Source organism: Schistocerca serialis, chromosome 5 (assembly GCF_023864345.2).
Source record: "Schistocerca serialis cubense isolate TAMUIC-IGC-003099 chromosome 5, iqSchSeri2.2, whole genome shotgun sequence".
NCBI lineage: Eukaryota > Metazoa > Arthropoda > Insecta > Orthoptera > Acrididae > Schistocerca > Schistocerca serialis.
In genome coordinates, this window is record NC_064642.1 from 455,036,469 (window position 1) to 455,064,453 (window position 27,985).

The window sequence follows — 27,985 nt, forward strand, 5'->3', positions numbered from 1 at the left end:
ATTCTCACTTCAGCCTTGTCCTGCCACTATCCTTCCCAACCCTCCTACAGTGGTATTCTGCTGTCCACCGAACCTACACAATATACTCATCCACCCTTACACAACCCCTGCTCCCAATCCCTTACCTCATGGCTCATACCGCTGTAATAGACCTAGATGCAAGACCTGACCCATACATCCTCCCACCACCACCTACTCCAGTCCAGTCACTATCACCACCTATCCTGTCAAAGGCAGGGCACCTGTGAAACCAGTCATGTGGTCTACCAAACTAAGCTGCAACCACTGCGCTGCATTATATGTAGGCATGACATCCAACAAGCTTCCAGAATGAGATTTTCACTCTGCAGCAGAGTGTGCACTAATATGAAACTTCCCGACATATTAAAACTGTGTGCCAGACCAAGACTCAAACTCGGGACCTTTGCCTCTCACAGGCAAATGCTCTACCAACTGCGCTACCCAAGCACGACTCACACCCCATCCTCACAGCTTTACTTCTGCCAGTACCTCATCTCCTACTTTCCAAACTTTACAGAAGCTCTCCTGCAGACCTTGCGGAACTAGCACTCCTGAAAGAAAGGATATTGCACAGACATGGCTTAGCCACAGCCTGCGGGATGTTTCCAGAATGAGATTTGCACTCCGCAGCGGAGTGGTAGAGCACTTGCCTGTGAAAGGCAAAGGTCCTGTGTTCGAGTCTCCATCTGACAAGTTTTAATCTGCCAGGAAGTTGCAACCAACAAGCTGTCTGTCCACATGAATGGCCACCGACAAATTGTGGCCAATAAACAAGTGGACAATTCTGTTGCTGAACACGCTGCCAAACACGATACCCTTCATTTCAATGACTCCTTCACAGCCTGTGCCATATGGATCCCTCCCACCAACATCAGCTTTTCTGAATTGCAGAGGTGGGAACTTTTCCTGCAATATATGTTTCCATAACCCTCCTGGCCTCAACCTTTGTTAGTCACTGTCCTCATCCATACACATCTTTCCCTGCTCCTATTCCAGCACTACACAGCTATCATTCCCCCACCACACCCAGTTCCACCCCCCCCCCCTCTGCCCACCACCCACCTGGCAGCACTTCACTGTCCACCATCCCCACCATACTATTCCTCACCCTTTCCGCCCCAGCCTCCTTTCCCCCACCCAGTTGGCACTCCCATCATGCACAGGTGCTGCTGCTTGCAGTGTGGTTTCAGATGCCTGAGACTGCAGTCGTGTGTTTTCCCCCTGCCACCACTTTGTGAGATTTTTATTTTGCCCAATTACATTATATTGTCAAAAATTGCTTCTGTTGTAATTAGTATTTCAGCATGCTTTTTCTCAAGAATTTACTTTATGTTTATCAAGTTCTGAGAAAATGCTCCTCAATGATTATTTCTTTCAACCACCCATTTCAGATGGCTATCCCTGCATCAGGTGGATTTATGCCTAAGGCAAGGCTATTGTGTGTATTCTGGCAGATTCAACCAAATCTCAAAGAACAATAGCAAGGGAAACCTGATGTGGACCAACTCATCCATCAACAAACAGTAAATTACCAAGTGGGAAAAGAAAAGCAAAAATGGACACGTGAAGACAGCTTCACAAATAGTCCTATGAATAATCCAGAGAGAGAGAGAGAGAGAGAGAGAGAGAGAGAGAGAGAGAGAGAAACATACAAAAAGCAGACCAAGAATCAATAGTGAGTTATAATAATGAGACACTAGCAAAGCTATTAAATCAATGAACCCCATGTTGCTGTGTGGCAAAGCCACAGTCCTTATTGACCAACATGATGGTATTATATTGTGGTCTTTAGCTCTGAGGACTGGTTTGATGCTACTCTATCCTGCCCAAGTCTTCATCTCTTAATACCTATTGCAACTTACATTCTTACCGTATTCATCTCTTGGGCCCTCTGCAATTTTCACCCCCCCCCCCCCCTTACACTTCCCTCCAATACTAAATTGGTGATCCTTTGACCTCTCAGTGTCTTATCAACCGATCCCTTCTCAAAATCAAGTTGGGCCACAAATTCCTTTTCCCTCTAATTCTACTCAGTACCACCACCACCACCACCACCACCACCACCACCACCACCACCACCTAAGACTGATTATGTCTTTCAGTGCTCAGTCTGGAGCATAGCCCCCTTATAAAATTCCTCCATGACCCCCTATTCAGTGCTAACATTGGTGCCTCTTCTGATGTTAAACCTATTACTTCAAAATCATTCTTAACCGAATCCAGGTACCTTCTCCTTGGTCTGCCCCGACTCCTCCTACCCCTCTACTGCCGAACCCATGAGTCTCTTGGGTAACCTTGCTTCTCCCATGCGTGTAACATGACCCCACCATCTAAGCCTGTTCACCCTGACTGCTACATCTAGAGTTCATTCCCAGTTTTTCTTTGATTTCCTCATTGTGGACAGCCTCCTGCCATTGTTCCCATCTACTAGTATCAGCAATCATCCTTGCTACTTTCATATCCGTAACCTCAACCTTGTTGATAAGGTAACCTGAATCCACCCAGCTTTCACTCCCATACAACGAAGTTGGTCGAAAGATTGAACGGTGCACAGATAACTTAGTCTTGGTACTGACTTCCTTCTTGCAGAAGAGAGTAGATCGTAGCTGAGCGCTCACTGCATTAGCTTTGCAACACCTCGCTTCCAGTTCTTTCACTATGTTGCCATCCTGTGAGAATATGCATCTTAAGTACTTGAAACCATCCACCTGTTCTAAGTTTATTCCTCCTATTTGGCAGTCAATCCGTTTATATTTCTTTCCCACTGACATTACTCTCATTTTATTCTTCTATAAATAATTTGTGTTCATATTTTGCAACCTGCTATTACATTCCTGAAATTAACATTCTTCCCAGTGTGTACCATATTAATCACGCCCATCAAATTTCCTATGTTCACAATGTTAATTCACACACTATTTTGCATTAACATACTTACAATCTTAGTAAGATTCACACTTTGTAAAAAAAATTATTAGTGGAGAAAAAACTGACATTGATGCAAAATGATGATGGTGTGACATTGGCTGTCAAGTAGTGTTCACAAACATTTTTCCATGGTTAAGTTTCTCGACAGCAAGGCAATCTACTCAGCAAATCTGAACTGGCAAACAGGTCAAAGTCTGAACAGTTTGTACTTTTATCTCCTGACACTTGTACTCAGAATGGTGGCAGATGGGAGTAAATAGGCTCAATCAAATACAGCTTTCATGATCAATCACAACCATTTCCACACTGTATTGTGCTTGCACAGCTTCGTGATTGTTGTGAAGTTTGTGATCTTGACACCTTTGTTGAACTATATTTGGCAGTTTTGTTGTTTGGCCACTTCTAGCACTTGTTGACACACTGCTCAAATATTTTTGGTTCAAACAGAGCACCAGTTACATATTTTCTCATGCTTAGCAAGACGTGTTTCAAGAATTTATTCTTTGTCGAACACAATGCAATGTTTACATAAGAATTTTTTTGCGATGTTTCACAAACTGTGTGTGTGTGTGTGTGTGTGTGTGTGTGTGTCATCTTACTATGAAGTGTGAAAATGCAATGGGAGTCATATGTAATTTACCACTAAAACATTATTTCCCACATCTTACACCATTTCATAACATGTCCCTTGAAAAGTGTAGAAGTGGGGATTCACACCTATCAGCTCCTATTTTATTTGGAATTGGAATTATTACAAGTTTCTTTAGGCCTGAGGGTTATTTCACCTGTCTCATACATCTTACACACCAGATCAAAGAGTTTTGTTCTGTCTGGCTCTCCCAAGGCTATCTGTAATTACTATGTCACCATTAGGTCTTTCAGTTGTCCGAAATTTTTCTCACTGTATCATATCTCATCATCATCTTCCTTCTATATAATATTCCCTTGAGGTTTATCTTCCTTGTCTAGACACTACATACACCCACTTTTCACCTTTCCTTCTTTGCTTAGGAATTTTTCCACCTGGGCTAATCATATTCAAACAGCTTTTTCTGCAAAGGCATCTAATTTTCTTGTAGGCAGTATCTTTCATCTAGTGAAATAGGATTCAAAATTCTTCAGATTTGTCTTCTAACCATTCCTGCTTAGCCATTTTGCACTTCCTATCAATCTTATTTTTTAGATGCTTGTATCCCCTTTCACCTACTTCATTTTATATTTCCTCCTTTCATAAATTGAATTCAGGATCTTCTGTGTTATCCAATGATAATGATATAATTTTTAAATTAAACATTCCACTTTAATCTGTTAAAATGTTATTTACTGTGATCGTGATTTTGACATTTTCAAGCATTCTGAAAGCTTTCAGACATCAAATGTTGAAGATGAAAATTTTGAAGCTACTTACATGGGGATTATGTAACCCATTCAATAATATAAAGCTGTGACATGCTGTGAGAGTTAAGCTGCATGTGGTGGTACGATTTTATCTGTTGTTCCATATGCAATATACATTATTAAGCTAGTGGAATAATGATAAATATTATGTGGCATGTGTGAAATGGATCACAAGTGGCAAAGATGTAAATATACAACGATTATGAGCTATGGAAAGCAAAGATGCTAAGATACAGAGCAGATATCAAGAGGTTTGTGAAATGCATGAAGAAAATTGACAAATGTGTTAAATAACAATGGAATCTAAAAATGATACTGAGAATATAGATAATAATGTCCACAAAATACAATTGCAGAAAAGGGTCTAAAATCTCAGAAAGGCATGAAAGTTGCAACCAACATACATAAAGTGCAAGTAATATAAAAAACCACATGACTCCACACATCAGCATCTTTGCACTCTATAGCTCAGGCTTTCTACATTTACATATTTGGTGCTTTTGTGATCCATTACCATGGCTGGTACATGAAGTTTAGACTTAAAATGTTAATGGCACTGTCACCAGCTTTCTAATGTGTATGGTACACAGAACAGCAGTTAAATTCACACCACCACATTCAACTACTCTTGCACAGCACATCAGAACTTTACATTATTGAATGCCATTCAAGTGTCCTAAGAATTCTCCCAGTTTTTCAGATCCGTTAGACCAGATGATAAACGCAATGATAAATGCAACTAGCCTTATTTGGTGCCATGTCCAAAGCAATGTCTACAAATTTCTTCTCAGAAAGGTTGGCTATGGATGGAGATAACTGAATTCCCATCGCCATGCTGTCAAACTGGTCAAGATACTGGCTGCCATAAGAAAGACGGTGATGTCAACATGTGCTTAACAATCCCACAAGTGTACTATCAATTGGGAGGGGAGATCTATGCAATCTTTGACAGGGACACATGTAAATATGGAGACCACATCTAAACAGAGCATTATAATCACCTTGCCCAAAATGCAGATGTTTAATTTGTTCCATAAAACTGGTGTTCTTCAATTCAATCAAAATTACGCACTCCACAACCACCTCATTGTGGTATTGTCAGTTGACAAGGGCTATGCATCCAAATTCTGAATAAACTTTATGACAGTAAAATCCAGCTGAGTCTCTAGGAGAATCCCTACTGGAAAGGGCCACATGACCAGATGCCAAGAATAATGAAGACACCACAGCCCCTGTAACAGTAATAATTGGAAGAGGCTATTATTAATAATCTCCTCCCTCATGCACCAAGGCCACCTACCAATTGTGAGCAACTGAAGATCCACAAAAATGTGTTCTCTTCACCCCATTGTGAACACTATTGGGTCACCACCTTAGACACTGGCAAAATATCTGGCCAGCCTCCTTAGAACAAATGTGGATCACTGAGTGCATCACTTAAAGGACAATGATTTTATCAACCGATTCAAACATCTGTCTTTTGGCCAAGGTGATTTGTCAGTTTTGGTGTGGTCTCCCTACTTATGCGAATTCCTATAGAAGACTGTATCGATCTCCTCTCCCATTTATTTAATAGCACAAGCACATGTTGAGGGTGTATTTACTAAATGGCGGCCAGTACTTTGCCCAGTTGGACTGTGTGCCAACAGAAAGTCTGCTAGCTCCATCCCTTGTAAAACTTTATAGAGAAATCTGAAGGCATCACTTTGGACACGGTTCCAGATACACCAAGTTCGTCTGATCATTACGTCTATGACATTTATCTGGCCTGTGAAAAAACTGCGAGAATACTTTGAACACCAGAATGACATTCATGACCACATTACACTTACAATGTAAGCACAGAGAGAGGGTGCTTTGCTCTTCCCTGATATCCTTGTTCACTGAAAAACCAATGGACGCCTGAGCCACACTGTATACAGGAAACCTACACACAGATCAGTATCTGCACACACACACACACTCACCATCAGGCACAAAAATGTGGTGTTTTGAGCACCATCAGTCATGCTAAAGTCATCTCTGTTCAATAATCTACAGTTAGTCAAGGGTGTGCATTTAGAAGAGATATTCAACATGCTGAACTGTCCACAGCAAATATTTTGAATTTTCCTTTCTTACTCTGCCTGTAAGTGCCCATAAACTTTTAAACATCACAAACTACAAGACATCTCCAAGAATTGGTATGAGATCAACTATTATTTGCATTCATTACAAACATAGCTGATAACTTCCTTAACTTACCATTACAGATAAAAAATATTTTGAACTCCAGCAGTGTAGAAGAGGCATAGTCATATTTAGATGTTAAAAACAACAACAACTTCCTTAGAACTTTTGTACAAAACCAGCATTCTTTTGTAATGTCACTACATTGTAAACTGACAATTATATCTTAACTGGATTTCAACATGCAAATTTTCACCTGTCAAAGTTGGTCCTACTTCACAGCAATATACAGTGAAACAATGCTTTTTACACTTTGTAGGGACTTTTAAAAAATCATGTAGAATGCAGGAAACAACATTTTAAGTGGTAAAATGTTTTATACAGAAACCCCCTTGCATTTCTGTAGTTTATGTATTGTTTACCAGGCACCAAAATACTAATCGGTGACATGTCTAACACTTTTTTTTACTACAATTAGCTGCTGACAAACTTAACTGTCTGGGATGTAGAAACATTTGAATCCATTTCATTCACCAATGTTTTCAAAAAGTCTGCATCCATGTCATTCATTACTTAAGTAACGTAACATTGCAACAGTTAATTTTTCGTGCTTTGCAGAATGTGTTTTGATATTTTATTCTCATTTTGGAGCACAAGTATTTACATAAGTACATTGTGTGATGTTTGCACATATGTATTGTTCTGTGTCTCTTGCACTGTAGTCTTCAATTTGGGTTATAAGGTAATGTGCCTCCTCCGTAACTCAGAAGTTTACAACAGAAACAAAGGGCTGATCTGTCTGTGTCTACCTAACAAGCCTTTATCTGCATGTAGCATTTGGAAACAAACACGGAAACCAGAGTTCCTCAACCTCAGTTATTATCCTTTGGCAATGATCTATTAAATAGTGATATGAACTCTAAAATGATTTTTTTTAGCAGAGTTCGAAAAAATCAGAATCAATAGGAGAATATTCTGGATTTTTGTAGAAGTCAACCACTTCTGACAGAAAAGCAGCAAGCAGTGGATCAAGTAAGTTTTCTTTTATTTGCGTATTTAATTTTTTGATTATGTATCTTGAAACTGAGGAAGTCCAAATTTTCCAATGTCGGTTCAATTTCTATGTTTATTACTGGAAATAGGAATAAACAAATCAGTTATTTCATAAAACAGTTATTTTAAGTGGTTCTAGTAGTCCAGTTAAACTCTTGTAGAAAAAACTGATACAACCAAAAATAAGTTAATGATAACAGCCATCTCTACTGCCTAATACAGTGCTAAGATTAATTCCTGTCAGTACAACTGATGGTTAACATTTTATCAAGGAGAGTTACATGCAAGACAATTCACACAGGAGTCAACATATGCACAAGGCAAACAGTAATGTATGTTATATTTACACTCTTTCAGTCACACAGTAAAAACACATTAGTCCATTAAAGTCTACAATACGAAGTGAGTGGAATTAATAGTGAGCGACTGCTAATAACCTATTCAAAATATACACCCATAACCAATACACTAAGACACATCAGCAAGCTTATCCCACACCAAAGCCCATACACCTAAACTGTAGACCTATGCACTAGCACCCCATGTGTACGTATCTGTAACTACAGACTGGTTCACGTAGACCTATTACACCATCCACATGGGATGAATCTGGCATGCACACACGGTAGACAGTGATAACGCGCAAAACGCAAACAGAACTGGTTCAAAAATGGCTCTGAGCACTATGGGACTCAACATCTATGGCCGTCAGTCCCCTAGAACTTAGAACTACTTAAACCGAACTAACCTAAGGACATCACACAACACCCAGTCATCACGAGGCAGAGAAAATCCCTGACCCCGCCGGGAATTGAACCCGGGAACGGGAAGCGAGAACGCTACCGCACGACCACGAGCTGCGGACGCAAACAGAACTGTCGGATCTCTTGTAAAGTTGTTCTACCGCAATCCTTTTACAGTCAGTCGGTATAAGAGAGTGTAATGAAAAAACTTACTTTACTGCATTTATGAAACCTGCTTACTGAGGGGGGCAAAAAAAAAAAAAAAAAAAAAAAAAAAAAAAAAAAAAAAAAAAAAAACGCTGAAGAGACCCTACACGAAAAATCCCTAACATGAAAATCTGAAACTAGCCACTAGCCGCCTAGTAATAACCAACAGTAGTACACCCTTCAGAGCATGTGTGGATTGGCAGCAGTTTAGAACTGCTCTATTCTGGCACACAGATAATGTGTCTGCTAATTTTCGTAGTTTCACCTGTTCTAGCACTAAATGGCTGTCACGCTAGACCAGTGTTGTTTGCAGTGGATCGTCGTGTAATATCCACTTAAGTACGAGTATCTGAGGGTTCCTCCATGCACAGAACACTTCACTTAGCTGCCTTTCAATTCTTTTTATATCTTATATACTGGGAAGCTTGCGAAACTTCTATGTCAAGGTATATATGTACCAACACAAAGCTAATAACACCAAAGCATAAAAGAAAGCATTACATATTTAGTAGTCAATTAACCATAGGAACATGGCAATATTTATGGAAAAAAACTTTTCTGGAAATGTCTAAGTATAACAAACCTTGCAACGAACACAATTATAAATTTTCAGCTAGAAGCAAAACACACACACACACAGCTTAAGTAATGAGAACTGGTTATCTGACAAATTTGCCCATGGAATCCACATACCTCAAGTAAATCACCATCCTGTGTGTGACCAAACAGTAACTTCTGTGCTTCAACACTTCCAGATGAATATACATAAATATCTTTCCCACTCTGCTTCCAAGACTTCAGTGCTGGGGCAACATCTGGATACACACTGTTGGAAATACAATTTCCTTTGGTCATTTACTAATTATTCATTTTTAACAAACAAAAATTAATGGAGTTCTTTTGGATGTCTTGATGTAGACTGGCAAGAATATTATTAGAATGGTTTAGCTATAACAACATTTGCTGCTGCTAGTCACGTTTCCCTATATTTTCAACATTATGCGATTCAGGAAAATTCCTGATATCATGTGTTTCTGCCCATGACATTTTTAGGTGTGACGTTCGCAATGTGTGAACTGTTGCATTATTCTGGTGCCTTTATAATCTCCTATTCTTTCATCTAGATACATTATGCACCAATTGGAGTACAGTTCATAGTATATGATAAAAACGATTGCGTTGTTTTTCATTGCGTTAAAGTGACACGAGCAAAGAAAATGTCAATTTGTAGTTATCTGTGAAATGCATGGAGGTCGTGCACCTACTGAATTATAGTTCCTGTTTTCCGACACACAATTCCAAAACTTTGCACTCATATATCCGTTCATGCATTTTGCAAATTTGAAAACAGAACACTAATTACTGATGATCAACATAACCTGAAGAAACTGTAGCATTCATACACAGTTAGAAAGTGGAGCCAATTACACCAGCAATTGTTAGCTGTTTCAACAGGCACTATGACCCAGATAGTTTCTGATGTATGCAGTAAAGTACATAAAGTACTTCAAGGATTTTACTGAAGTATGCAGAATGAAGATATGCCAATAAAATATGATTTATGATATTTAAATATATGCATGACCTGCCACTAATTACTTCATAAAATGTGGTACATAATTTGTTATAGAGCAGATAGCGCATACCCAGGGAAGCCATTTCATTTATCAAGAAAAATCTACAAGAGTGACATTAACCATGTAATTACATCTACCATGAACCTACACAATGAGGATGTTCAGGTATCCCACATATTTTTAATTTTAAATGGCTTAATATATACAAAATTGCACATTTATCTTTAAGCAAATACATTTCCATTTTAATAGAAAATACACAAGCTTGTGCTAATTCACTGCTCCCACTTCATAGAAGCACCAACTGAATTCCTTGCCTTTCTCACTCCCAACTGGACATACATGCTTAAACAATTTTCTACTCATCTTATTTCTTTTACTTTGGCATTTGTGCTGTGGACCTCTTTGGTCCCAGGAGCATAATACCTATATTTTTGTATCAGCAACATTACACTCACTTCAGACCATTCCATCACAATGCAATTAGCACTCATTCACTTCAGACCATTCCATCACAATGCAGTTAGCACATATGTATAATCAATATTTAATCTCTCAATTTGATATTTCAAAATGATTTCTTCATTTGACTACACCAAGTCAAATTTTCAGAATTATTATACAATTTCAGTATCAATTTTGTTCATAGCTTACACACCAATGCTATAGTGATTGTAGCGCTGATGTGGGACTAATTCAAAGCACATTAGATAGACAACAAAACTGGATTCCATATTGAATGAGACCTGCATGTCAAAAATCATAGCTACTAAAAAAAAAAATCACTACACCTGGTATCAAAGAGAGGCAAAGTACGCATACTGATATTTGTTAACACATATTTTGGTGGATCCTAAAGTGACCATTTCAGCACCAATTTCCCTATTCTTAGAGATCTACTTAGTAAAGAACTGAATTACAGATCACAATTTTTTATGCATCTAGTATGTAGGCCACCAAGTTGATATAAATAATAAAAAGTAGAACACAACTCAAAAAATATCAACAGTTTTCATTCTGTGCTTTAAATTTGCAATTAAAAAAAAAATTTGTACGGGAAACAGTAAAGACCTCAGCTTGTGCACTGTACCTCTTTAGCTCTGTAAGTATAATAACAAAAACATTTACATTACATTAATACTTGTTCCATAGATCATGAATACATTTTATTACGATATGGAGTGCACCTGTTTACACAAGTTTTCATTACCCAATTTTTTTCCAGCTACTATTTCATATCAAAAAATTCATCTATTGAGTAGGAGTAGTTGCCATCCAGAAATTCTTTTAATTTGTTTTCTAAATGTTAGCTATCTGTCAGACACTTTATACTATTTGGTAAATGACCAAAGATTTTTGTACACCAGAAATTTTGCATATTCTTCCTTAGGAAGAGATGTGGTCAAAGTCTATATTTATCAATGGTGTTATGCAATTTACTGCACAGAATTGTATATACTGTGTTCTCTCAAAATTTACTGAGAGTTCATTTGTAAAGAACCACATAATTTTCTGGAAGACATTTACAATCTCCTCAGCTTATTCTTGGTTGTTGGGAGTGGTTACTATGCTCGTTCAGCAACAAAAAGAACTAGTTTTACATTTTCTTGAATATAGAGTGGCAAGCCATTAATATATTCTCTTAAGAACAATAAGGGGGCCCAAGACTCAACCCTATGGGACACCATGCTTGATACCTTCCCACTTAGAGGACTGCTGATACTTGCCAACTATCTGTACTGTTAATTGTGTTCTTCCAGATAAATATGAATTAAACCATTTGTGGACTGTCCCACTCATACCACAATACTTAAGCTTGTCTAGAAGTATTTCATGATTCACATGGTCAAAAGCCATTGGTGATAAAATATCCCAATGGGTGGTGTTTGGTTATTCAAAGCATAATATTTCAACAGTGAAAGCTTATATAGCATTTACTGTTGAAAAGCCTTGCTAAAAACCTGACATTTTGTTAGTACATTTTTATCAGATGTGAAGCTACTCTTGTATACATTACTTTTTCAAGAATTTTGGATGAGGCTGTCAGAAGTGAGATTGATAATAAGTTAGCCTCAGACCTATCCTCTTACACAATGATTTAACACTAGCACAGTGAAGTCTATCTGGAAAGATGCCCTGTTTCACTGAGCTATTACATATGTGGGTGAGAATCCTACTTATCTGTTGGTAACAAGCTTTTAGTACTCTGTTGGAAATACCATGGATTCCATTCAAGCTTGTAATTTTGACTGAATATATTATTTTCCTAATTTCAGTAGGAGAGGTGGGTAGAATTTCAGTTTTATCAAACTGCACACGTCTTACCTCTTCCATATACAGCCTCGCATTTCCTAAAGAACAGCTGGATTCTATTTCCTCTAAAACAGTTAAAAACAATTATTGAAGTATTAACTACTCCTGAATTTTTGTTAAACTTTTCATTGAGCCTGATAGAAATACAGTCTTCCTGTGCTCTCAATTGCCTGTTTCCCATTTAACAATGTTCCAAATTGTTTTAATTTTAATACAATTTTGTAATATAATGGCATGATTGAGACCGTGACTGTTTGAAGACAAATGTTGATGGTGTTAGGACAGCAACCAGCCACAAGTTTACTTTCTGTTCCTTTATTCAAAGGGCACCATTACCGGTTTCGAACCATCTGTGGATGAATCACGATTCGAAAACGGTAACAGTGCCCTTTGAATAAAGGAACAAAGCAAACTTGTGGCTGGTTGCTGTCCTAACACCAACATTTTAGTTTTATTATCATCAGAGTTGCTAATCTGACATAATGCACATACTTCTGGACTTTACTTTTCTTAATACAGTGAAGCAGTTTGTTGAATTGTTAATTGAATGGACTATTTTGAAGGGCTGTTTTGCATTACTATATGGAGCTATGTCAAATACTGTAACTAGCTGTGCATCATGATTGGACAGGCCATTGGAAACATCAAATTTGACTACCTTCAAAGCCTTGGGGGTGTGGGTGGGGGGAATTACAAAGACAATCTCAACTTGTTTTTTATACAAATCTGGTAGCAATTTCACATGCTAAGACAAATGTCTTAACTCCCTTTATTAACTGGTGAAGATTAAAATAAGTATGCCACTTTTACTGACCACATTCAACACAACAGGTAAATGTAAATAAAAACCCATGTTTTCTTGAAAACTTGTGCCAAATATATTTGTTGTTGACCTGTGGGTCAAAACTAAAATGAGAGCTCAAACAGTCAAATTATTTTTCTTGATTTATATGTTGTATTTTACTATAAATGTCTCTGCATTGAAAATTAGGAGAGAGACAGTGCACTAATGTGGTTATATTCTGTTACTGTAAATTAGAAAGGCTGTTTCAGTGAAATGCAAAGATGCGAGCAATGAGAATTTTTTACATATATACCAGTATACAGACCAAAATTTGCCTTTTTAATTATGAGACTTCGATGCAAATGGGACCACTCAATGGCAGCTTGTGAAAATGCTTTGTTGGAACAGCTGCAAGTTGGGCAGTGTGTGGCTTTCAAGTCTGACAAACTTTCCCAGTCATCACCTTAATTTAAAGACATTGAGATTAACTGTATGTCTCCTGCTGAATCAACTCCTCCCATTGCCAATCAGGAAAGATGCTATTTGGATCCCCTTTTCAGTGTTGTATGTACATTGTATGACCCATTATTAGAGAGTCACAGTGCATGGTTGTATGAACTTTAAAATCAATGTCAAAAAGATTGTATCTTTCACCTTCAAGAGAACTTATTCCATTTTTGGATCAGGATGTCAAGGAAAACAATCTTATAAGCAAGGTAGAAGATCTTTTTGTTTTTTATATATGAATGTTTATTAAACTGTTTTTCACAATATTTATAGAGACACCTACACAAATATGCAGAACAATTATGAATGTATCATTGCTTGCTCTTTTCGTTTATTGCACTGAAGCTGTCTTTATTTTACAGTAACAGAATAGGGATGGTCACATCTGTGTACCCAAGCTGTCAATTCTTAAGAGTGAAGATGTTTAATAGTGAAATCAACATATACATTAATAAAAATGACAACTTTACAGCTCTCGTCTGATACAGTTCCAACCTACAAGTCAACCAAAAATATATTTGGAGCAAATTTTCAAGTAGCACACAATGTTTTTATTTACCAATTCCCTGTAGTGTTGAGTGTGGTCAATGTAACTGGCATATTCACTTTAACCTTTGCCATTTAGTAAAGTGGATTACAATATTCTTTGCACGTAAGAGTGCTACCAAATACAAAAACATTTCAGCAAAAAAGTTCAGATTCAATTGCCTATGTAAACCCCCCCCCCCCCCCCCAGTTCAGGTACAACTGTATGTAACTGGGCCCCCTCCTCTGGGCTCTGAAGATAGTCAAATTTGACTTCCTGAAATGCAGTTATCTGTAAGTGGAGGCAACAACTGTTAACTGCAATACCAAATGTTTGTCATACTAGGACTTAAGAGGAACAGCACACAAGCTAAGGTCTGTTCTGTTTTCCTGTGTACGAAGTTGTTGATCAACTCAAAGCACAGAACAGAAAAGGTGTCAACATTTTTCACTAAAAATCTGAATTATGTATTTACTTTTATACCTTATATCAACTCAGTGGCCAACATACTAGATACATAAAAACCGAGATCTACTAGTCAACTCAACTTTGTAGCAGATCTCTGAAAACAGGGAAACTGATGCATGACTAATGACAACGTACACACCCTCAGGTCTTCCACCTGAATTTATCAAATGCTTTTGAGTAAGGACAGAGCTATTTTGCAGTCTTCCTATTAAGATATGTAGGTATCCATGTACCAAATATGACAATTTTGAAATGGTCACCTTAGCACCCCCTGTGAGATTGCACAGAATGACCCACAAAGCACCATTCATTCTGAACTCAGTGCAACCTAACAGCACATTTCAACTTAAGAGTAAACAAGAAGTTTATAAGTGTTACACTGTGTCACCTGACACAGAATGAACACAATAAGATATTGTCAAAGACAATCAGCAGCATGTTGTACTCTTGGGATCTTGTCAGTACTAGTATAGTAAGGTAAGTTACTTCACATTCTTATCAAAAATCACAAGTTAGTGATCAGCTTCAAATTTTTTATACAATTCTCAAATAACCTGACAGATGTAGACTATACAGTTGTTATACATAATTTTCACATCGTACTCTAACATCCAGACAGACGTAAGCTAAATTTTTTTAAAATTACAATGTATAGGTTCTGTATCAAAACAGAACTGGAAGAAAGGAAATACTATGCTGTGATGCACTGCACTAATGTGCAATTTTGTTTTGTTTGTCACAGACAGTTTCGAGTACAACAGGACATTTAAAGCATCAGGCAACTCCTCTCCTATTTATTCTTTGTCCATAATTGTACACAAGGACTGTATACAATACCCTGCTTTGTCTTCTACCTCTATGTCAGTTGTAACAGGAAACAAAGTTGTGTTTACAGTTAACTTTGTAAACCAATCTGTTTACAGATGAATACAATGCAAAATACTGTCATTGAAGCAGCCAGTAGGCTTAAGTTTATTGATAGAATACTGGAGAAATGCAATTTACAAAGGAGACTGCTTACAAATCACTCATGCAACCCATTCTAGAATACTGCTGAAGTGCATGGGACTCATACCAGATAGGACAAACAGGGATATTTAACATATACAGATTAGGGCAGCATGAATGGTGAGAGGTTGTTTAATCTGTGGGAGAGCATCAGATACTGAATTTGAAGACCCTTGACAATAGACAAATTATCCCGAGAAAGTCTATTAAAGCTATAAGAACTGACTATCAGCCATGCACCTCACTGGTTTTCTGAGTATAGATGTAGAATCCATCATCCTCATAGATTCAGTAGCTGGAGAGGTTCTCTTTCATACCCCATACAACAAAATCCAAAGCACTGTAGCCATTCACTTTCTGTAACTTCAGTTTCCAATTCTGGTGTTATTAACAATAAACAAGGCTTATGGTCAGACAGATGGATGGAGGATATGTACAAACCATGCACTACCTCAAATGATTACTCTGAAGGCCAGTAAAGTTTTCAGTCTTGTTTATAATCCTGTCCGTAACAACACATCTTATCTGGTGAGTTATTACCTTTACACAACTTATTTGACCAGAACTTTTGATTACCCTATTTGTTCCAAATTCACATAGAAGTGTTTTATTGACTTATGTAAGTACAACTTCAGTCAATACTTTCTATTCTCATTGTAAACACAATTAACCTTTGAGATACTTACATTGGCCAAAAGAAAGTCCATTATGGACTGCACAATTTTCAGTTTATTTTCTTTTAACTAAGCTTTACATACATTTTAGTTTATGGAAAATATGTACTTACTGAGCTTTAACCTCTCCTTTCTTATAAGCATCTCGCCATATGTGTCCCTGCAGCTGCTTCAGTGCTTTAGTTTTACGATCCAAGTCCATCTGCCATAAAACATTTTTTTTCACATCCTCAGAAATATCTTCTGAGACACCCTCTGGTATTTTAACAAAGCCTTCTGTACCATCTGCTTCGTCCTGTTTAGACTAATGATGAATTGCATTAAAATAAAGAGGAATGTGACTTTTTAAAGTGAAATTACTTTCTGTACTGAATCAGTTTTCTAGTGTCAATGAAATAATAGGATTTCACCAAGTATACATTAAATACCAAAACAGCATTTCCCTGATAGCTATTTCATTACCTGCTCTCGGAGCAATTTTAGGTCTTCTTTGAATTCAGCATCATTCCACTTGCTTTTCAAATACACGTCTAAATTTTTCCTCACGTATGGGAAAAGGGTGTTCTGGAAATTTAATTTATGATTACAAACATCTGTATTCACTGTCTGTGCATTCAGAAGTGTTGTGGAACATTCTAAAGAATAAAATGAGGTTTAACATTTTGTAAACTAGGCCTATTTAGAAAATGAAATCAGTTTAGGCTATCGACTACCTTGCTAACTATTTACATGGAGCATTAAACAATTCTGAAGTCTGGTAAGCTCAATTAATGAAACTGCAGTTAATGGTTAACAGCAACTATTCTAAAAACTATACGAAACCATAGCCATTGTGATATCTTAGCTCATTTGGTTAAAATGGCAATCAATATCATTGATTTAATAACAATTACAGCTGGTAATAGCAATAGTTTTGAAAGTACAGCTAAATCGTAACATATTAAAATTATTTCAATCTTAACACTTTCAGTGCCAAGGCCATTTCAAAATTAGCTACTTCCAGTACCTAAAATCTTGTGATAAGTTTCAGAAACTTTCAGGTTAGTTTTCCTGATTTTTGAATATATTTACATTGGCAATTAAGATTAAAAAGAATTTTCAATGGAATTTTTATGCTGAAACATTTTCACTTTACACACACAAATGATTAAGATACATAAATAATTATGTCTAACTATTCAGTGGTCAGCAGAAGGTAAGACTTAGAAACTGATGTACCAGATACAATGCCTCACAGAAAAGTGGATTTCATAGGCCCATTTCATATAAACAAATGTAACAGTGCATCACTGCCGCAACTAAGAACTCCAGTGTGGTTCTCGTTTATACATGTATTGCTAAGGAAAGGGAGGGAGGTTGTTCACATCTGTCCAGTAAAGTTCTGTGGAAGCCAACTTCAATTCTTTTTCCCCACACACATTTAACAACATTCGAATCCGACTGTTAGCTCGACTATACTGAGCTGAATTATTGAAATACTGTTACAATTTCATTTTCTATTCTCATATTGCATCCGTTTCTGAGTATTCTTTATAGTGTGGAATAGTTGCTACTAAAACTTTCCTCTGATTCATCATACATAGTTATGGCCCATAATTCTTTAGTAAGACAGGCCCTAAAAGAAATGGTAAATGGAGATAAATACGTCTTTATGTAAATTCTGTCTTATATTTTGAACTGTCACACAGGTATTCATTACAATCACAATTGGAAAATAAACGGTTTTATTTTATGGTTAATTCTAACGGACAAGTTAGGGCTAAGGAAAAGCACGGGGTCAAGTTCTCTTTTGAAACTTCAGTTTTTCCCCAAAATCTGGACAGAAACCTGAAACGCACTGCACCAGTGTACAAAATGACGGTAGAGTAAGCAAAAAAAAAAGTTTAAAAATGTCGTCAGTTTCCCGTTACTTCAGGTCTTACGCTTATAGAGCAAATTACACTCACCTTAACAAAATCAATCGAAGTGGTGGTACCTTCAATATCAACTAAAACTACATTTGCCTTATAATATACATCATCAGTCTCATTAGCTCTTTTTTCAGATGTCGTAGTCATCTTCTCGAGCGACAGCACCTAACCGACAGCCTTCCCGCCGGTGAGCTGACGACAAAGATCAGGTTTGAGAAAACTAAGTCAAGGGACGCACCATGAGCGGCAGCACCATCGCGATACATTCTTATCCGGCATTCGATAGTTATAAAAGGTAGAAGTCTAGAAACAAATTTCACAAGGCAGGTCGTACAACTAGTAAATTGATAAGCAATACAAATATCATGTTTCGTGATTACAAGTTCATAGCGCCTTTTGCTATTGTATTAAAAACCATTTTCCAACATGTAACAAAAAAGCTTTTAATTGTCAAATAATGTATTTCAAAAAAGTTCTACAAGTTCCTGTTTCTTTCCATAGGTATCTGATGTGATTGTACGTTTAGGAATTCTTTTTTACTTATATCGGTGCAGTACTGAGACTGAAGTGACTGGGTATGGTAAGATGACAAGACATTTTATGCAATAAAGGCCGATACGCCAACGGAACGAAATGGAATGTCAGGCGACGTTCCTACTAAATGGTGGCTTGTTCACCCTGGATGGGATGTCAACACAATGTAAATTGGCTTAGGCCAGTATGGAATGCTGAAAGTGAGAATATGAGGTACTATCCGTGATACAAAAAGACAGTATGAGTTGTTAATATTAGATATTTAAATAATTAATGTCACTGTATTACTTATCACAATTATTACGACCACTGTATAAACATGAAGAAAAGATGTAGAATGAAGAAGGAGAGGCAGAGAAAAGCACATACAAGAAAAGAGAAAATAAGTTAAAACATAATTATTAAATTTGTCATTACTTCAACACTCCACACACCCTCCCACCAACCACCCCCCACCCCGACGATTTAATAATTTCATTAGGTATCTGAAAATTTCTCTATCCCCAGCTTTGGATACAATCTAGTAAATTGTACACTTGTAGTTCTTTTGCTAAAATATCTACCACTTTTTCCTTGGGCCTAATATATTGAATTTTCAGATTCCTTTGTTAATAGCTAATGTATGAAACTGTTTTCAATACACACAAGCTTCAGCTGTCTATGTTTCCACTTCTGACTGATTATTCCCAGCTTCAGATACAGTCTATTAAACTGTACACTTATAGTTCTTTTGCTAAAATATCTACCACTTGTTCCTTGAACCTAATGGATCGAATTTGCAGATGTCTTTCGTTAATAGCTGATGCATAAAACTGTATTTAATATTCACAATCTTGAGCTGCCTATGTTTCCACTTCTGACTGATTATCTTCATAAATTGTCGGAGTTTTCATATATATTTTAAATTTGTCAAGAAGATTCTTCATCCACAGGGTGTCTGTTGTAGCTGTAGCCAAAGCAATATACTATGCTTCTGCTGAAGATAGTGAAACATATGTATGTCTCATTGTAGCCCAACAAGCAGTACTTCCAAAAACTTAGAGATGTATCCTTTTGCAGGTCTCCCATCTTCTTCACTTGCTCAGTCAGAATCAACATAGCAGAGGAGAGCAATTGACTTCCCTTTTTGTAACACAGACCAACATCAAATGTTACTTTAATGTACTGAAGAATTCGTTTCAAACTTTTCCAGTAGAATTCTATTGGTTTATATTGATGTCTACTCAAATAGTTATTTGATTCAATTATGTCTTGTCTTGTAGCTGTCATTACGTACATCAAACAACCTATTAATTCTGTGTATGAATTATTTTGAATCATGTCACCAAAAGTATCTTCACTGGATTTGACCTCCACCAGTATTTTACAGGGTTTACAGTCTCCCCTGTTCAATCTTTTCAATAAATTTTCAAGATAAACACATCGACTAAGGAACATTTTGCCATTGGTCTTCTGTATATTTATTCTAAAGGATGATTTTGATTCTACAGTTTCTTATGTTCGAAATTTTAATATCAATTTATTCTTGATATTGGTAGTTTCGGTTTTACAGTTTCCAGCAATTAGAATATCATTTACATACTGTAGCATATATGTATTATAATCATCAGTGCTATCAACGTAGTGACACCTATCAACTTTGGATTGTGGAAACCTTATTTCGTTCATAAAGTAGTCAAATACAGAATTCCAAGTTCTCGTTGCCTGCACCAGTCCACATAAAGCTTATTGTGTTTGCATAGAAATCATTCCTTAATCTTTACCCATAGAGGAAGTGTCATAAATTTCTTCAGTCAGTCCTCCAGGAAAGCATTTTGTACATCTAGCAGTTCTATAAACAAATCAACAACACAGAAAAGTTCTCAATGTTGTGAGGCATGCGAGTGGAGAATATGTCTCCCCATAGTCGTATCCTTTTAATTATTAAACACACCCTATACGTTTCAGTATTTCCAGATGTATTTCTTTTTACTTTGAACACCTACTTAGTGTCAATGGCTCGTTTAACTGCTAGAAGTGGAATCTAAGTCTAACTTCCATTAGCTAACTCCTCCTTTATTGCTCTTCTCGATTCTTCTATATCATGACAACCTTTCACATGTTTAAAATTCTGAGGTAAGTTTTTCAAAAGTGCTTCTGCCTTCAAGGTTAACACTCAACAATCCTCCAAGTATTTCAGTGTTCTTTTTATTCTATTTCTTTTCCGCAGAGATTCTGCTTCCTTAACTTCTCCCTAAGTCACAGGGGTCTGTGGTATCTTTAACAGATTGTTCAGTTGACTCAGAGTTAGTTTTATTCTGATGTTCTTGAGCTCCTGGTACTTTCTGCGTTGTGTTATCTATCTGAACAGTCTCCTTCAAGATCCAGTCATTACTACTTTCACCTTCAAATAGAATCTTACTTTCTCAAAAATTATGTCTCTTCCAAACATAATTTTGTGTTATATGGCCTAGAAAAATTTTTCTACACCCTGTAACACGAAATTTATATTTCTAAACCCTATAAAGGAATAGTCACAGAGTTCAACAGCCTCCTCTGTGGATAAAATTCATTTAATTTTGTGTTGTTTGTGACACCATAATCTGCAACCATTGGGAAAATGTCCAGTCACTAAACATTTTAATGACCTGGTGTCAAACTTTCTTGTCAATTGCTAGTTTGGAATGTGTGAGTATGCAATACACCAAAACACGTAAGTTTCTTCAAATTTGGCTTCCATCTATACTACCCCATTGCCAGAGTTTCTCCATCTGAAGCTGAAGTAGGACTACGATTCATGATAAAAACAGCTGCCAATACCGCTTCTGATCGAAATTGCTTTCCAAGTGTGTGTACAACAACCATATAAGGAGCCTTTACAATGATAGTACGATTTAGTTGTTATCCCACTCCATTTTGCTAAGGAGTGTACCTTATGATAAATTCGAACTGTGCCCCATTTTCTTCAAAGAATTTTATCATTTCATTTGAAATGCATTCATAATCAATATCACATCTAAATCTGCCAATTTTCGTGTTAAAATTAGCGATAGTCAGTCCACAGTGTACTTTAAAATAATGAAACACTTCAAAAACTGATTGAAGAGTGTAATTCGCTGTGAAGTGAATATAATTATCAGTGAAAGTCACTATATGTCTCTTTCTGTAAAAAGAAACAGGCATTATTAGTCCAAGTACATTGCTACATATCAGTTCAAGTGGTTATTTGGCTCTACCATGAGACTGAATATTTAGTAACCGTGTTTGTTTATCCTCTCTGCAGGCCAAACATTTATTTACAGGTTCAGAAAACTATACTTTGTCCAGTCCCTCTGATGGTAATGATGTTTCTTCATATTTTAAGGCTCAAATGTCCTCTACATTTATGCCGAAGGTCTACATCACTATCTGAAACATAAACAATAAACATAGAACTCTTACTGAGTTTGATTTAAAGGCTATACATGCCTGAATCTTTCATGTGGGCTACAGCTTTAACTTTATCACCCTTTCGAATTTAACCCACTGAATTTTCAAAAATAATGCAGTATCCATCCATTTTTAGTCTACACAATGACATTAAATTATTTAGTAAACCTCATACCAAAAGAACATATTTCATTTTTATTTGAAATTTCTTTCCACAGACAATGCTTTCAATATCAACTTCCCCAATCTTTCTGGGAACAAATATGTGTTTGTTTTGGCAAGAAAGAAGAATTACTTTAAAAATCATCTATTGCTTGCACATTTTCCGCCATATATATGCAGATTATAACTTTTATGTTTTTGTGGCGATGTAACTTTGCATTGTGTCCTAATATGATATGGTTTTCCATATCTATAACAAATATGTTTGGACTAAGCTTTGGTTGTTTCATATATACCTGGAAACGTGGTTATCACTCGAAACTTCCCTTCACCTTACTGTGAGACAAACTCTGTTGATGAAGACAATTCATTTAATGACCTTTTGTTACCTTTAGAATTACTACATTTTGCTTGTTCATCTAATAGTCTACCCTTTACAAAACTCAACTGCTCACTTGAATGGCCTCCAGAGCAGTAACAACCACTTCATATTCTGGGGGATTGTTTGTACCTGATACTTTAAAATCATATGTTAACTTATCAAATTTCAAAAAATGATTTTCAAGAGTATCATCATTTGCATTAACCTTCATAGTCATCAGAGACTTTCTTAATAAAAGTTAACTAGCCTTACATTTTATCTCAGAAGTTCGAGTTACCAAATTCCGCAAATCATAGGCAGTTTCCTTGTCCTTAGCATACTCCAAGAAACTGTCTGTAATTCTTTGAATTATTTGTGACTTTCACTTCTTATCGTTTTGCTAAGTTTTTTCAGAAGAGTTTTCTTCTGTTGCACTGTTCGTTTGTGTCATCCTAAGCAGACTCTTATCACTCCCATGTAGGACTTTTCCACAAAACTCAATAATTCCAGATCAGTTAAAAGCGTTTCAATCCTAAATTTCCAGTTGTTAAAAAACATGCTATCGAACAATGATACCCTGTACTTATCCATCTCCTGAGCCGTGACTGTGAATTAAGTACTGAACTAATTAATCAATTTTCCCAACTTTATTTGTTGTATGGTAAAATCTGTCAACTTGGCCCATAACCTGTTGTTAATGCTTAAAACTAACAGGTATTTAGATAAATGACATGACACCATTTACGAGACTTTAATGGGCTCATAAAGTGAGGGGTAGACGGTAGGTGCCCTCTGCTCCAGGCACCCCCCCCCCCCCCCCCCAACTTAGTGGAGGTCTAACAAAGACCCTTCGAACATAGTTAGCAAATAGTGTTTGGTAATGTGGCGTGTTTTCGACAGCTGCATGGGCTGTTCATAAATAAGTCCAGACTTAGAGGCAGGATTTAGGTCCCTCATGAAAGAGGTAAGCGGCCTCCCACCCCTTCACCCACGTAAACGGTGGACGGAAAATGTTTGTCCTCCGGGTATTGAAACATTCGAGGTACTATTGAGTCTGGTGGCACTCAGAGATAGTAGGCAATGATTTGCTGCAGGAAACGCCAGACATCTTGCGAAGAGGTGCATGTCAGACAATGATCATCAGTCTCCAGTTTCTGGCAAAGGAGACAAAGAGGGGAATCTGACAAGCCTATGTTGTGCAGTCACTGTTTCGTGGAAAATTTCCTACTGACGATGTGATACTACAGTGCCCGGACGTCCATAGGGAGGAAGGGGTGGTGGATGCTAGTCCACACTATGGGTTACTGGATGGAGGGATGTTTGGTCTACATAACATTCTAGGGAACACGGCGCAATAGTAAGATGTAAAAATCCTTTGTCCCGGGTGGGCGCGTATGTGGGAGACTGATTTGTGTGTAACTCTAGTCAACGAAAAAAGGTCGAAACGTGAGACAAATGAAGTACAATGTGGCGGACGGTGGTGGGGTGGAAGCAGGCAGGGGGACCTCAAGCAAGCTGTGTGTTAGAGATGTGTCCCGTCTGGTCCACTGTCTTCTCATGGTACTCATATACAAGGCCACAGGTCGCATACAGACATTGACGAGCCCGAGGCCACCATCCTGTGAGGCCAGGGTAAGTGTCTCATAACGGACTTTGAACATGGAACCCACTGTGACATAATACCCAAAGGCTGCCTGAAGGCTGCGCCCAACCGCCGTCGGCAGAGGGAGAACTTGCCCAATGTGGACTAATTTTGATGCCACATAATGATTAAGAAACTCAATGCGTTAAAGTGTGCCCTGGTGGCGCAGGAGGTTCTGGAGGACGTCGTTGCGGATGACGTGTAATATACGACGGAAATTCGTTGCCACTGTGTGTGAGCCATGGGGGTAAAGGCAATGCCTAATTACCGGAAAATCCGCACAAGTGGCAGAGGTGCCACTTCACCTCCCTGGAGGCCTCGTCCAACGTGCACTGCAGAAGATTTGGCGACATTCATGGCACTGCCAGTGGCAACACCGTAACGTGTGATTCTTTCAAGGACCATTCGAATCTCAGAGCCGGAGCGAATGAGGAGGAGGAGGTCATCAGCATGTGGCTGACAGCGAAAAGCATGCTGGCGAAGTTTGAGTCCAGAGAGCATGGTTTTCAAGCCCTCAATGAGGGGCTCAAGGGCAATGGCATACAGGAGGGTAAGAGGGGGCACGCTTGCCATATGGAATGGCAAATGGGTACCGGCCCTGCTAAACATCCATTGACTTGGACACATGAACTGGCACTGTTGTAAAGACGCTGTAGAACTTCGAGGAACGGAGAGGGGATGTCCATTCGGTCCACCGCCAAAAACAGGAAACGATAGCGCACTTTATCGAAGGCAATATTGAAATCTATAGCGACGGCCACTGCACGGAGTCTGCAGGCCGCCACCATCGCAATTAAGTCTTGGCATTCCCCTGTGGCAGTCTGTGCGGTAACCTGTCCCCCAGGCATCGTTTGCCCTCAGGAGGGGATATGAGGGAGTATTGTTCAGAGACGCATTGCCAGTAAGCGAGGGAAAAATCTTGTAATTGGTATTGATTAGGGTGAGCGATCTGTAACTCGTTACCATTAACCATGGGCTGGTTTGTGGACTGGTGTGATGATGCCCTCAACAAAGGCCGATGGGATTGCTTGGTCAGATGTCATCAGTTCTCAATACATAATCGTCCACCACGGTTCCATGAGGTCCTTGAAGGCACGGTAAAACACAATCAGTAAGACGCCAATGCCGGGTGATCTGTTGACTGCACCCTTGTCGATTGCATTGTCGATTTTGTCTCGTGTGACCACCACTGTCAAAGCATCCACCTCTGTGTGGCGGAGGGTAAGCGTGACGTAATGGAAAATGGAGTCGTCTCCTTCAATATCAGCATCTTCTTCACTATAAGTACGACGGTAGTGTTCGACGAATGTGTGTACGATGTCATTCTGATTGGTCACCTGCATGCTATGAGGCGTGGTCAGAGTGTTGATGATCTGCCTACGACGTCATCGTTCATCGGACACTATAAGATGCATGGATGGAGCTTCAAAACCCGCATGATCGTGGCGACGCGTACGTATTACCAGCCATTGCAATTTCCGGCGTGCCAGCGCAATTATCCTCGCCTTAGTTCCTCGCCGTTCCAGTTGGTTGTCTGGGAATGGCGGTTGAGTGTCCAGATCACGGAGAATCGCATAATAGAAGTCAGCAGTGTTGCGATGCCAGTCGGCCAAGTCCTTCCCGTCTCTCATTAGTGTCCTCTAGATCGCTGGTTTGGTGTAGTCTATCCACTATGCCAAAGTCGGGTAGTAGCGGGGAAGGCGTCGTTTGCAGGCTGTCCACGTCTCAGTGACTTGTTGGCGACAACTCAGGTAATGCAGATGAGAAGTATTTAGTTTCCATGGCCCACGGCTGCGCCATACAGATTGCGGCGGAAGGAGAACCGTACAGATGTAAGCGCAATGGTTGGAGAAGGCCAATGGCCAGCGTTTGGCGTCCCGTATCGCAAATTTAAGAGTTTGTGAGGCATATATCCTGTCTACTCGGCTTGCAGAATGACTGGTAAGAAAGGTACGGCCAGAAAGGTCGCCGTGTTTAACTTCCCAGGTATCGTGAAGCAGGAGCTCCCGCACCACTATACGTAGTTCCTGGCATGTAGTATAGTGTGGAATCTGATCTTCAAGGTGCAGACCACAGTTAAAATCACCTCCTAGTAGGCGGTGGTCATATTGCCCTAAAGACAGGGTGGCGATTTCCTCTGAATAAAACTGGGCCCATTCATGTCGTTGGTCAGTGCCTGAAGGAGCGTAGATATTAATGATGTGTGTCCCAATGGCAGTGAGTGCCATGCCCTGAGCTGATGGAAGGAAGGTGACATCAGTGACAGAAATCCCGTGGCAGACATAGATGGCCACTCCACAGCCCATAGGATCACCTGTGGGCGGTGTAGCCATTGATATCCAGGAGACTGGCCAAGTGAACTTCCTGCAGAAGGACGAAATCAATATCAGCAGCCCAGAACATCTCCTGCATAAGGCGGATTTTCACCCCAGAACGGATGTTGTTGGCGTTGATGGTTGATACCCGGTAGGCCTGGTGGTGGACAGCTGGAGGCTGGACTAGTCTGGCTTCGGTGCAAGGGCATGGGCGTCACAGTGGAATGTTATCTCGCTCGTCCTCAGATGATCCTGGGGAGAGTATGATTAGTGGATCGGCTCCGACAGCACAGGGCCCATAACACGTCCTGCTCCTTGACCTCCTCTTCAAGCCACGCCTTGGTGGTGGGCACCAGTGCATCGTCCATTATGTCTGCAGAAGATGATTTAATGGTTCGTGGTGTAGCTGGCTGTGCTATGTCCATGAAGTATTTCAGCGTCTGCATCGGGCGTTGGGGAGACGGGTGTAGGCACACCGGTGGATGTCTCCATGCTCATAACGTCTTCGTCGGCAGTAGAGGATTTGGGGGCGTCGTGCTGGTCGACGGTTGTGTCATTCTCGACTTCCACTGTCTCCTCTTGGCTGGAAACGGTGCGATGCCTTCTCTTGCGACGTTTCGGAAATCGTTTTTTTCTTATGCGACCCTCTGTGTCCGACGACAGAAGGGAGTTGCTTTGCTCTGGCAGGAAGGCCGCTATGAGCGAGTCGATCTCCATCGTGTTGACGAGGGAAGGGTCAGCGGGCTGTCGCGTCGGCATCGTCGGAGCGGCGTCGACGGCCGGTCGAGGCGGTTGGCCGTCCAATGCGCTCTCCGTTGGTGTCTGGTTAGGTTCGTTTGTGGAGGGCGGCGTTGGGAAGCGGTAGGAGAAGCTAGAGCAGGGGCATAGATCACCGGTAGCACCCTAGGTTGCGACGTGGGTGGTCGTTAGGCAGCTGGAGCTGTTTAATACACCGTTGTAGGTATTCGGATCGTAGGTGCCATTCTTTGTCGCACCCGGATCAGATCCGAGGCTAGCCGTCGTATATAATTATTGCACAGCATCCGCCAATCTGTAAGTAGGACGGGACATGGCTTCAGAGATCAATGGTGACCTGTCAGAAGCCGTTTATGACAGTATATGTCTGAAACTAAGTCCACTTCTCCACAAAATGGCTGTGGACTATGCCATATGGTAGGAGTGCCGCGTTGACTTCCTCAGCAGGAAGTTTGAATGGCGATTTGAAAATGCGTTTCGTACGCTTACCTAAGCCCACGTGGTTGATGGTTACTGCCCCC

At 39.1% G+C, this 27,985-nt stretch overlaps 2 protein-coding genes across 6 annotated transcripts in view; both read right to left on the minus strand.

Moving 5' to 3' along the window:
• Nucleotides 1-18,473, minus strand: part of LOC126480828 (enolase-phosphatase E1) — a 42,785-nt gene extending 24,312 nt beyond the window's left edge. For all 5 annotated transcript variants that reach the window (XM_050104170.1, XM_050104173.1, XM_050104171.1 and 2 more), the window contains exons 1-4: nucleotides 18,323-18,473; nucleotides 16,839-16,940; nucleotides 16,490-16,680; nucleotides 9,213-9,345 (exon numbers count right to left, since the gene is read on the minus strand). In XM_050104170.1, coding sequence (XP_049960127.1) covers nucleotides 9,213-9,345; nucleotides 16,490-16,680; nucleotides 16,839-16,940; nucleotides 18,323-18,433 — 537 coding nt within the window. In that variant the 5' untranslated portion in view covers nucleotides 18,434-18,473. The remainder of the gene's footprint in view (nucleotides 1-9,212; nucleotides 9,346-16,489; nucleotides 16,681-16,838; nucleotides 16,941-18,322) is intronic.
• A 1,256-nt stretch (nucleotides 18,474-19,729) lies between these two features.
• LOC126481990 (uncharacterized) lies at nucleotides 19,730-20,257 on the minus strand. Its single transcript, XM_050105954.1, has one exon. The coding sequence runs from the start codon at nucleotides 20,255-20,257 to the stop codon at nucleotides 19,730-19,732; it is 528 nt and encodes a 175-aa protein (XP_049961911.1).
• Between the last annotated feature and the right edge of the window lie 7,728 nt (nucleotides 20,258-27,985).